This window comes from Otolemur garnettii, unplaced genomic scaffold (assembly GCF_000181295.1).
Source record: "Otolemur garnettii isolate 467f Iridium unplaced genomic scaffold, OtoGar3 scaffold00058, whole genome shotgun sequence".
In the NCBI taxonomy this organism is placed as follows: Eukaryota; Metazoa; Chordata; class Mammalia; order Primates; family Galagidae; genus Otolemur; species Otolemur garnettii.
Window position 1 is genome coordinate 6424692 of NW_003852453.1, and position 12077 is coordinate 6436768.

Genomic DNA, 12077 nt, shown 5'->3' on the forward strand with positions numbered 1-12077 from the left:
AGGCTGGATTCGAACCTGCCAGCTCTGGAGTATGTGGCTGGCGCCTTAGCCGCTTGAGCTGCAGGCACCACCCACTTCCAGCTCTTGTTCACAAACTGGGCCCTGGAGGTTTTACCTGTCCAGAAACTTTCTGTTTCTTCTTTCCACTGCGGCGTTCAGGCCTGTGCCCGACATCTTCTGCCCCCACACTGTTAATGTCCTCCTGACTCATGTCCTTAGGCCCTCCCCATGCTATCAGAACTGTTTTCCTGTAAATACGTCTAGCCTTGTGTCTCTCTCGCCTCCAAGGTAAAGTTCTGAGTTCTCAGCATATCTGTCCTCTCAGGCCTTGACTCTGTGACCCCAGGCTACCTCCTGGTCTCATGTCTGCTCAGGGCCTAGCGTGGTGTCCAACCTTAAACTCCTGACAGACAAAGTTCCTTGTCGCCCTGTCGCTGCCCTGTCTGCATTCTTCCTGTGGAGTGCCTACTTGTACCCTCAGCCCGTTTTCTCTTTGGTGAGCATGTACTCACCTTAATGACCTTCCCTCAATTCTACTTATCCTCTGAAACTATCAGGAAGTCCCACTTGTTCTACAATATATTAAACATCTGATCACTTCTCCCTGTCTCTGCCACTTATGCCATGGCCAAAGCTACCGTCCTCTCTGACACTATAGCTTCCCCGCATCTCCCTCCGTCCCCCGGTCTAATTCACAGCATTTGGGGTGATCTTTGTAAAACATAAATCAGCTCCTTACACTTTCTTGCCCTTGAATAGTTTCCCTTCTTGTTCTGAGTAAAAGCCTAGGACCTTCCATTTGCCTGCAAAGTGCTACAGGCTCTGGCTCCTGACTGCTGCCATAACCTCATTGCCCGCTTCTCCCCACTCCCCACGCCCGACACCCTCTCCCCACGCTGGGATTTGTGTTCTTGCTGGAATAAACCAAGCACGCTCCTGCCCCAAGCCTTCGCACTGAGTGTTCCCTCAGCCTGGAACTCATCCGCCCAGTTCTCTGAAGGGCTTACATCCTCCTTCCTCGCATTCTCCTGCTGTGATGTCACTCATCCGAAATAGCAGCCCCCCCCCCCAGCTCTCCCCATTCTGTTTTCTTGGCTTAACTTTTCTCCATTTTTCACTTTTTAATCATCTAAGATATTATGTCTTTTGCTTACTTATTTGTTTATTGTCTGGCTGTCCTTACCAGAATATGAGCTCCTGCGAAGGACATGGGTGTTTTGCTCTCTTCTGTATCACTGCACCTAGGATGTGGGTCGTTACAAAAGTTTAGAGACACACAAAACTCAAGAAAGGTGAAGTCCATGCAGATGGAAACAAATGACACCCTCCCAGGAACAGGGATAAGCTGAGCAAATTGGAACTTGCACGGGTGAATCAGAAGGGACGCTGTCAGCTGTGTTTCTGGAGGTGAAATAATGGCCCGTAACACAGTCTGTTTCAGAACTTTCACACTTTGCGAGTGGTCTGTGCTTGATAAGTTTGTGTTCAGTTAATGAGGATTTCCCAGATTTCCCTTCCTGGTTATTTCCTTTCCCATGACAGGACATTCACACTTTCATTGTGGTGAGTCTCTCTCTGACTTGCGGTTTCCGTCTTTCTATAGTGTTAAACTGTGAGATGCTATCCAGACAGGACCTACCTGTTTTAATTATTGTACTTAGGGCACTTTTGCAGTGCCTGCTACATAGCATGTGTTCATCTCATGGCAAATATTGAATGAATGACCAAATGAACGTCACTGTGTCACTTTGTGGCAAGGCACATGTCATCGCGAGTCATGTGTAGCTACAGCAGGGCCTCAGCGGTGACTGCTTAGTGACACGCAGGTGGAAACTGGGCCAAATAAGAGTATAGCCCCTTGGGCGGCACCTGTGCCTCAAGGAATAGGGTGCCAGCCTCATATGCCGGAGGTGGTGGGTTCAAACTCAACCCTGGCCAAAAAGAAAAGAGTACAGCCCCTTATTCCTGGTATGGCCTCCAACTTGCAAGCATTTTACAACAAATATTATATAGAAAATATTCCGAGTGAAAGGGTGCAAATTGCTGAGTGTGCAGTAAAGAGTTACCAGTAAAATCTGTTAACAGACGGATTAGAAATATACTTCCCTGAAATCAGGGTATCCTAATACTTTTAAGTGAATGGCATTTCCCAAATCACTTGAAGATTTTAAATTTTATTTCCCCCATGGAAGGTTGAGTTCCACTGAGCTTTATTTAAGTAAGCCTCCTGTAAACTGGTATTCTCTTCACTTAAAACCATGTCTGGTGGGCAGTGCCTCTGGCTCAGTGGGTAGGGCGCCGGCCCCATGTACCAAGGGTGGCAGGTTCAAACCCAGCCCTGACCAACACTACAACAACAACAACCAAAAAAAATACCCGGGCATTGTGGTGGGCGCTTAGTCCCAGCTACTCAGGAGGCTGAGGCAAGAGAATCGCTTAAGCCCAGGAGTTGGAGGTTACTGTGAGCTGTGTGACACCATGGCACTCTACTGAGGGCGATAGAGTGAGACTCTGTCTCTACAAAAAAAAAAAAAACCAAAAAAACCCCATGTCTGGCTTCTGTGTATGATTAAATCCTTTCAGAGGCATCTCTTGACTTGAGAGGAAAAGGTTGAATTTTGGCCAAGTGCAGTGGCTTACACCTGTCATCTCAGCACTTTGGGAGACTCAGGCAATAGAACTCCTTGAGACCAGGAGTTTGCGTCTAGCCTGGGTCACACAATGAGCCCCTGATGCTACAAAAAAAAAAAAGAAAAATTCTCTGGACTTGGTGATGCACACCTGTGTCTTTAGCTACTCAGGAGGCTAAGGCAAGAAGATCACTTGAGCCCTGGAGCGGAGGATGCTATGATTACACCACTGTACTCCAGGCTGAGCTATAGAATGAGATCTCGTTTCTTTAAAAAAAAATAAAGAAAAAGTAGAGTTTTTATATAGTGGTTTAAAATAGGCAGAAAATAAAGCCTGGTCTCTGGAGAGCCTAGCATTTCACATCGTTCAGCCATCGATACGGCCCGGCATGTTGGCACTTTATATCTAAAATACTTTTCCAGATACTTTATTAAACTGTATAATTATCATTTATGCCAGAAAATCATTTGTAGATCTCAAGACATATAGTATGTGATCAGACAACTGGTAATATAATTTCATGACTGCACATTCCTTGGAAAAACTTTAATGGGATTAAATGAAAAAAATATTCTAGGAACATTTGAAAATCTGCCAACAGCTGTTCCAGATTATTGTGTGATATCTGATGTTCTGCACTACCTGTCCAAAACGGAAAGTGAACTCATTTGTTTGGCAGAACGAGTTAATATTAAATTATTTAATGTTCAGTTCTTCTCCGGAGTTACTGTTTATTTATTTATTTATTTTTCGGGGGGCAGAGCCTCACTCTGTAGTCCCAGTTAGAGGGCTGTGCTGTCACAGCTTGCAGCAACCTTAGCCTCTTAGGCTCAAGTGATCCCTTTGCCTCAGCCTCTGGAGTGGCTGGGACTACAGGCACCCACCAGTATCCTGGCTAGTTTTTCTATTTTTAGTAAAGTTGGGGTCTCACTCTTGCTCAGGCTGGTCTAGGAACTCCTAAGCTCAGGAGATCCACCAGCTTCAGCCTCCCAGAGTGCTGAGATTGATTATAGGCGTGAGCCACTGCCCCCAGCCTTACTTGTTCTTTTTAAAGAAAAACTGAGCAAATGCTACCTAGTCCCTTTGTATGTCAGGCACTAATCTAATTACTTGATAAGTAACAAAGGAGGCATCAGGCTGGGGGTTCCCTCTCTTGCCTTTTTTTTTTGTTTGTTTTGTTTTTTGAGATAGTGACAATTAGTCAATTATTATTTGTCTGTGCGCAGAAAAAAAAAAATTCCTGAATTATTGGACAATAGTCCAAGTTAAATTTAAATAGTACCAGAAGTTGTATTAGAGATTTTTGATAATTTGAGGTCATCAAAAAAGAAGCCCTCGGCAAATGTAAAAAATGTGATGAGCTAGGTGTGGTGGCTCATGCCTTTAATCCTAACACGCTGAGAGGCTGAGGCCCGTGGATTGCTTACGCTCAGGAGTTTGAGACTAGTGAGAGCAAGAGTGAAACCCGTCTCTAAAAATTGCCAGACATTATGGCAGGTGTCTGTAGCTCCAGCTTGAGCCCAAGAGTTTGAGGTTGCTGTGAGCTCAACCAGGGCACTCTACCAGGGGCAACAAAGTGAGACTCTGTCTCAAAAAATCCAAAGTCATGAAAATTAAGAATTTGGGGGTGTAACATCTTTTCTCTGATTTTTTGATTAAAAGTATTTTATATTTACTTGGGAAATTTTAAAAATAATGTAGATGTCTAAAGAAGAACATTTAGTTAACCTAGGGTTAACCACCATAATCTTTTGGCTATATTTTTCTGTGAGTATACATACACAATTTTCTTTTTATGAACCTGTGATCCTTTCATCTAACTATCTTGTTACTAATTTCTTTTATGACTATAGTTTGTTATTGAAGTTGTTTATAAGAGAAAAATTAAGTTTGTTACTTTAATATTTGGTCACATGCTTATACCATTTTCCCCTCTAATCCTCAATTGGGCATTTTGGTGGTTTTAAGTTTTTAACTATTATAAATAATAGTATAATAGATATCCTTATATCTTGGTATATTTCTCTAATTATTTCCTTAGACAAAGTCTTAGAAGTAGAATAACTGGATGAAAAGATATGAACATACTTAGTATTTGATAGATCTTGTTCCATTGGCCTTAAGCAAGGTTTTAATAATTTGCATTCCTAATTACACACTATCAGAATATTTAATTTTGCCCTCACCAATAATATGCTTTACCATTATAACATTTTCTTCTATGTAAATTTGATAGCAAGAACTAATTTAAGTATGATTTACTATATATTATATTGATATATGTTTTTCTGACTTTGGTGTAGTTAATTTTTTTCCAGTATTTTAAGAGACTTCTCTATTAATTTACTTGTGAGTTTTTCTTTTGGGGCTTGTATATGTATATAAAATTAAATTTGTAATGACTGTATATTAAGAACAGTGAGCCCGTTTCTGCCATATTGGTTGCTTATTTTTTTTTCCAATTAGTGTTTGCTTTTCAATTTTGCTTGTGATTGATTTTATATAAAAGTTTGGAATTTTATGTATTCAAATCTATCAGTCTTCTCATTTAAAAAATTTATTGATAAAATGTATGTATAAATGTCATAAAATACACCTTTTAGAATTGTACAGCTCGCTGGGGTGTGGTGGCTGGCATCTGTAATTCCAGCTACTTGGGACGCTGAGGCCGGAGGATCAGGTGAGCCCAGGGGTTCGAGAACCAGTCTAGACTTGAGTGCAAGAGTTTGAGGTCACAGTGAGCTATGATTGTGACTCTGTACTTCAGCCTGGGTTGGCAGAGTGAGAGCTTGTCTCTAAAAATAATAAAAGAAAATAAAATTATACAGTTCAGCAATGTTTGGTAACTTTCCAGAGTCGCATAGCTGTCATTTCAGCTGTTCTAGAACATTTCCAGTACCCCTGAAAGTTCCCTCATGCCTCTGCATTTAGCTCTTTTTCCCACCCCCACCTAAGACATCCATGAATCTGCTTTCTTCACTCTTAAAGCTTTATTTATTTTTATTTATTTATTTTTTTTGCAATTTTTGGCTGGGGCTGGGTTTGAACCTGACACCTCTGGCATATGGGGCCAGCGCCCTACCCCTTTGAGCCACAGGCACCACCCAGCTTTTATTTCTTTATTCTTAGAAAGGAGTTGTGAGCACTTACTATCTAGCCAAATGCTGGAGACGTAACAGGGAACAAAATTGTTCCTGTCTCCTCTAGAAGCTTGCAGTCTCATTGTATAGATTGTTAAAGAAATAATAATTCAGATAAATACATAGTTACAGGTCAGTTGGTGCTATGCAAGAACCTTAAAGTTCGTGATAAACTGCAGTGGAAGGTGCCTGTTTGAGGTGTAGATTTAGGGGTTTCTGTGAGAAAGTGAGCGGAAAGGTCAGAAGGACCAGCCAGGTGTAGAATCGGGGGATGTGCCTTCCAGGGGACGGCAGGGACAGAGGCAGGTGTGGTCAGAGGGAGAGGGGACATCAGCACTGAGAGAGCAGCTCCAGCATTCCTGAATACCTTCCCATGTAATTATTATTATTTTCTTTTCATAATGCTGTTTTTAATGTCAGGGTATTTATATGTGGTATTTATGTGGTTATGTGGATTTTCCAATTTCTTAGGGTTATAATATCCCCGTGTTAATATGCATACATTTTATACAGCCTTCAGCCCCTGCGTGTGTGTGTGCACATTTGTTTGCACATGTGTGTGTTTGCACATGTATGTACGTTATTGCTTCCTGCATATTTTCTATTTCCTGCACTTTGGAGCAGCCAGAATAGGCTCGATTATGCTGTACTAACAAACAACCCTCAGATCTCCGTGGCTTCCCAGAACAACCTTTCTTGTTCATTTTATGTATTATTTGTGGGTTGGCATAGAGTCACTACCCATTAAAGCAACTCCTAGATCCAGGCAGCCACACGCTGGTTCCTATGGCATAGGGAAAAGAGTATTCTGGAAGGTCTTGCCCTGGCAGTGGAATGTTCCAGGCTGAAAGTGACAGCCCTTATTTCCCACTGGCAAGAAGAAATCACGTTTCATCTGTCACAAGGGTCTAGGAAGTAATTCTACCTTGTGCCCAAAAGCTGGATGGCAGGGGAAGAATCCAGAACTATTTGGCAAACATCTCTAATAATTAGCATACGTTTTTAGCTGGTGAATCACTTCATACTTCACTGAGAAAAGTGAGGTGTTCTCCAACCACCCAACTCCCTCCCCTGCAAAAAACTCTGAAACTTCCTCATCTGCCTATTATCAAATTTCCCATCCTGTCTGAATTTATATCTTCTCTTCCCTTCAAGTCTATCCGATATAGGAGGTATCTTTTCTCCTATCCAAGTGGTTTGATCACATTCTCTTGTCAGGCCTTCATTTTTAGTGTTTCTTTTTCTTTTCTTCTTCTTCTTTTTTGTTTTTGAATCGGATGGGGTCTTACTTTGTCACCCAGGCTGGAGGGCAGTGGTGTGACCACAGCTCACTGCAGCCTCAAACCCCTGGCCTTAAGTGGTCCTCCTGCCTTGCCCCCACCCCAGTAGCTGGGGTGATAGGCGTGAACTACCACACCCAGTGATTTTTAGTGTTTCTTGATTTCGGTCCTGTAAATACTCTCACCCTGACCAACGTCAAACTACCAACCTAGAGTTAATGCACGCACAGTTGGGAGAGCTGTACACAGTAGGCACCTCTGAGCAGATGTGAAGGAACTTTAGCACACCACTGGATTTACAAGATGGACACAGGTACACAAGGGGTGCACACCCACAGCGTGTCTGTGATGAGAGCACTCACGCTAAGCATGTTTGTATATGTGTTATATGTGTATATGTGCGTGCATATTTTCATTAAGCTTGATTTCTTTCTTTTTAGATTAAAAATTAAACAGTTCTGCTATTCTCCCCCCACCCCCAACTGTAATGGGTTGCTTTGTGGGTCCCTGCGCACCTCACTTGGGCGACTGCTGCTCCACACTGCGGGTCCTTCTCCCTGGTTATCGGCCCTCTCTTCTGCATCCACGGCCTCACGAGTCCACCTGCAGACTCCAGGGCTGTCCATCAGTAGGATGATTATTCCCTGATGCAGCGTCCCCGTATCAACAGCCCTGCTTTTCTGTTCTCCTTCATAGCAGAGCCATTCGGAGTCGTGCCGTCTCCACTGCCTCCTCTTTCATTCCGTCTTCAGCCTGCTCCTGTCCCTGCCACACTCTGCTGACGTTGCTCCTGTCATCGTCACCAGTGATTTCCATGCTGTTGAATGTGCTGGACAATCTCTGTCCTCTTCTCCCTTGGCCTCTCTGGGGCAGCCTATGGGGTTGACTGTTCCGTCCTTCTTGGCATGTGCTCTTTTAGCTTCTGCGTTAGTACACTGCCCTGGGTTCTGCTTGGTCTCATTGTTGAACATTCTTCTGTGATTCAGGAAATAGCTCTGGTTCCCTTCCTGTATTTGTCCTGTTTTCCTCGGTGATCTCATGCAGTTCTCGGCCTTCAGAAACCAGCTGTGTGCTGACAACTCCCACACTGAGTTCCTCGGCCCCGCTTTCTCTTCTGAGCTCCAGATGTGTGTCCAGTTCTCCCTTTGCTATTTTCACTTGGAGATTTCATAGATAGCTTAATGAATACAGTTGCAAAATGGAAATCTTCATTCCCCCCCGTTCTTCTCCTTTGCTTTGTGCCAGTTTTCCTTATTTCAGAAAATAGGAAATTGGCCAGGCACGGTGGCTGATGCCTGTCATCCTAGCACTCTGGAGGACTGAGGCGGGTGGACTGCATGAACTCAGCAGTTCGAGACCAGCCTGAGTGAGAGCGGGAACCCCTTCTCTAGAAATAGTGGGGTGGGCTCGGCGCCTGTGGCTCAAGCGGCTAAGGCGCCAGCCACATACACCTAAGGTGGCGGGTTCGAATCCCCAGCCCGGGCCCGCCAAAACAACAATGATGGCTGCAACCAAAAAATAGCCGGGCGTTGTGGCGGGCGCCTGTAGTCCCAGCTACTTGGGAGGCTGAGGCAGGAAACTCGCTTGAGCCCAGGAGTTGGAGGTTGCTGTGAGCGTGATGCCATGGCACTCTACCCAGGGGGGATAGCTTGAGGCTCCGTCTCAAAAAAAAAAAAAAAAAAAAAAAAAGAAATAGTGGGGTGTTGTGGTGATTGCCTGTAGTCCCAGCTACTTAGGAGGCTGGAACAAGGAGATCACTTGAGTCCAAGAGTTAGAGGTTGCTGTGACCTGTGACCCCACAGCCCTGGGCAATCTACCTAGGGCACCAAAGGGAGACTGTGTCTCAAAAAGAAAGGGAAATTGTTTATTTGATTACTGACTCCAGCAATATGGATGGAAGTCGTCCCTAATGTCTATCCTTTCTTCATTCCATAAGCACATCCTTTTGTTCTTCTTATAATACTTTATCTGTCCATCTATCTCTGTCTTAATCTACACCATCATCGCTTTTCTCCTAGAAGGTTGTAATAGCACAAGTTGGATTTTCTGCATTCATGTTTGTCTGTTTTCCAATTCGTGCCCAATATACTAACAGATTCATTTTTATAAAAGGTAAGTCTGTTATTCTCCTCCCCTCGAAATCATCCAGGGCACTGAGAGTCATTTCCATATTCCTTACTGTGACCTGTGACCTGTGACCTGCCAGGCTCTATGTGACCCGGCCTCTGCCTTCCTCCTCATCCTCACTACACGCCACTCTCTCTTCAGCTCTTGAACTCTAATAAAACCGGCCTTTTTTAATCCTTAGAATAGGCCGCTCTTCTTCTCCAGGCCTTTGCTTTTTTGGTCTCTCTTTCGAGGAAGCCATTTCCCCACCTCGGCACACATCTGGTGTTTTCTAAACCTCCCCGTAAGTGCCATCTCCTTTGGTCACCCTTCTTACTCCAAGGACAGGTTTCTCCTTGGTTGTTTCTGTCCTGGTGCTTAACATGACTTGGGATTGCTCTCCTGACTTATTTACCTGATTTGGTAGAAAGCTGTGCTCTGTGAGGGCAGGCGCCTTATCCTTGGTGCTTGGTAAGTGCTCAGCAAACGTATGTTGAATGAAAAAACATATAAAAGAGCAAGTGATCGTGCCCTGCTCATGGTGTAAAGAGTGGCTTGTGAATGAAGATGTAGCAGGATGTATCTCAGCAGCCAGTGTAGGACAGTCGAGGTGCGGATCATGCCCGACTCCTTCCTTTAGGACTTAGCCTAAAGCCAGCAGGGAAGGGATCAGATTAAACTTTATAGGGCCGAGTGTAAAATGCTGTGCTTTGGTTGAAAAAAAAAAAAAAATTGGTGGCATTATACAGAATCAGGGAATTGGATTGACGCCAATTTATGTGTCAAGTCCTGAGTAGCCAGAGTGGTGGCTGAGAAGCGAATGGTGCAGCCCTGAATTACCTTAGTAAGGCCAGCTACTTCTGTATTAGGAGAGGGAATTGTCTTATGTGACTCTCCTCTAATGACACTAGTGGAATCATTACAGCTCTCTAGAATTGTAGTTGAATGCCTCATTAATCCATCTATGCATCTGTCCATTTAGTTACCACTTGCTAAGTGCATTCTGGGCGCTAGGATTATAGCCATGAACATCGTTGTAAAGGCTCTTGTGTTCATGGAACTTAACGTCTATCTGCCCAAGAGGAGTGAGTTCTTTTTCAGTGACAGTGTCAAAACAGGACCTAGTCTGTCATTTACTGAGAGGCCGTGCAATCCTGGTTAAGAACTCATGTCTGCAGCCGTCTAGACCAGTGGTTTTCAGCTGGTGCGCCGTGACACACTGGTGTGCCGTGAGAGGATCTTAGATGTGCTGTCAAAATTTTTAAAGAGCATTAATTAAATTATTTTTGAAAGACATTAAAAGCACAGTAAGTATACTCTTTTTTTGAGTCTTTTTTTTTTTGATCGACATAATTTTAAGTGTCCGTGGAAGTTTAATTATAGGTTCAAGTGTGCTGTGAAATAAAAAAGGGTGAAAAGCACTGGTGTAGACTCTAGATCCCAGTGGCTCCAAATCCACCTGGATGTGACTTTGGGCAAGATGTTAAAATGTCCCTGTGCTTCAGTAGTGTTATCTACAGACTGGAGACGATAATACTGTGCGGTTAGTATTAACAGTGTTGTGAGAAATAAATAGTGGGGTAAGCAGTTAATCAAATTGTGTTTGGGGAGGGCCAAAGGCTGGAAGGAAGATTTAGGGTCAGGAAAAGTGATCACAGAGCAGTAAGTACTGAAGGTCAAAGCCCAAATTGTTCTTATTTTTTGTTTATATTAATGATTACTAATAGATTGAACTTGAAAATCTTGAGGGTAGAGTTTGATGACATTTGTTTTATTTAGTTTTCTATTTTAGGCTTGGGAGATATGAATCCTGTCACCAGCGGTTTCCTCACCCCAACCCCAGTGCTTACAAAGAAACACGACTTTGGAGATAATAAAATTATGACTATTCACAAATGTGCATTTTTGCTTTGGTTTTCTTTTAGTGGCAGCTGAAATACCCTAAACTAGTTCTCCGAGAGGCCGGCAGTGTGCCCGAGGACATCCACAAGGAGGCCCAGGAAGCCTTTCTCACCCTGCACAAGCACGGCTGCTTATTTCGGGACCTGGTTAGGATCCAAGGCAAAGATTTGCTCACTCCGGTGTCTCGCATCCTCATTGGTAATCCAGGCTACACGTACAAGTACCTCAACACCAGACTCTTTACGGTGCCCTGGCCAGTGAAAGGCTCCAGTGTGAAATACGGTGAGGCTGAAATAGCCGCTGCTTGTCAGACCTTCCTCAAGCTCAATGACTACCTGCAGATAGAAACCGTCCAGGCTTTGGAAGAACTGGCTTCCAAAGAGAAGGAGAATGAGGACGCCGTGCCGCTGTGTGTGTCTGGAGATTTCCCCAGGGTTGGCATGGGGTCATCCTATGACCAAGATGAAGTGGACTTTAAGAGCAGAGCAGCGTACAACGTAACTCTGCTGAACTTCATGGATCCTCAGAAAATGCCATACCTGAAAGAGGAACCTTACTTTGGCATGGGGAAAATGGCAGTGAGCTGGCATCACGACGAAAATCTGGTGGAACGGTCAGCAGTGGCAGTGTACAGTTATAGCTGTGAAGGTACAGTCTGCTCTGGGGAAAAGCAGTCCTGAATGTGATATAACTCAGGAGATATATATGCGTGCATGGGTGTGTGTCTGTGCTGCATGTACATGTGTGACCACCTGCACACGTGTGTTGTGTGACTCAGGAGATACATACGCGTGCACGGGTGTGTGTCTGTGCTGTGCGTACATGTGTGACCGCCTGCACGTGTGTGTTGTGTGACTCAGGAGATACATACGTGTGCACGGGTGTATGTCTGTGCTGTGCGTACATGTGTGACCGCCTGCACGCGTGTGTTGTGTGACTCAGGAGATACATACGCGTGCACGGGTGTGTGTCTGTGCTGCATGTACATGTGTGACCGCCTGCACACGTGTGTTGTGTG

At 44.2% G+C, this 12077-nt stretch overlaps 1 protein-coding gene across 2 annotated transcripts in view; it reads left to right on the top strand.

Annotated features, from left to right (window-relative positions):
- FTO (FTO, alpha-ketoglutarate dependent dioxygenase) overlaps nucleotides 1-12077 on the top strand; it is a 402518-nt gene that overhangs the window by 119711 nt on the left and 270730 nt on the right. For both annotated transcript variants that reach the window (XM_012806866.2, XM_023514740.1), the window contains exon 3: nucleotides 11083-11707. In XM_012806866.2, coding sequence (XP_012662320.1) covers nucleotides 11083-11707 — 625 coding nt within the window. The remainder of the gene's footprint in view (nucleotides 1-11082; nucleotides 11708-12077) is intronic.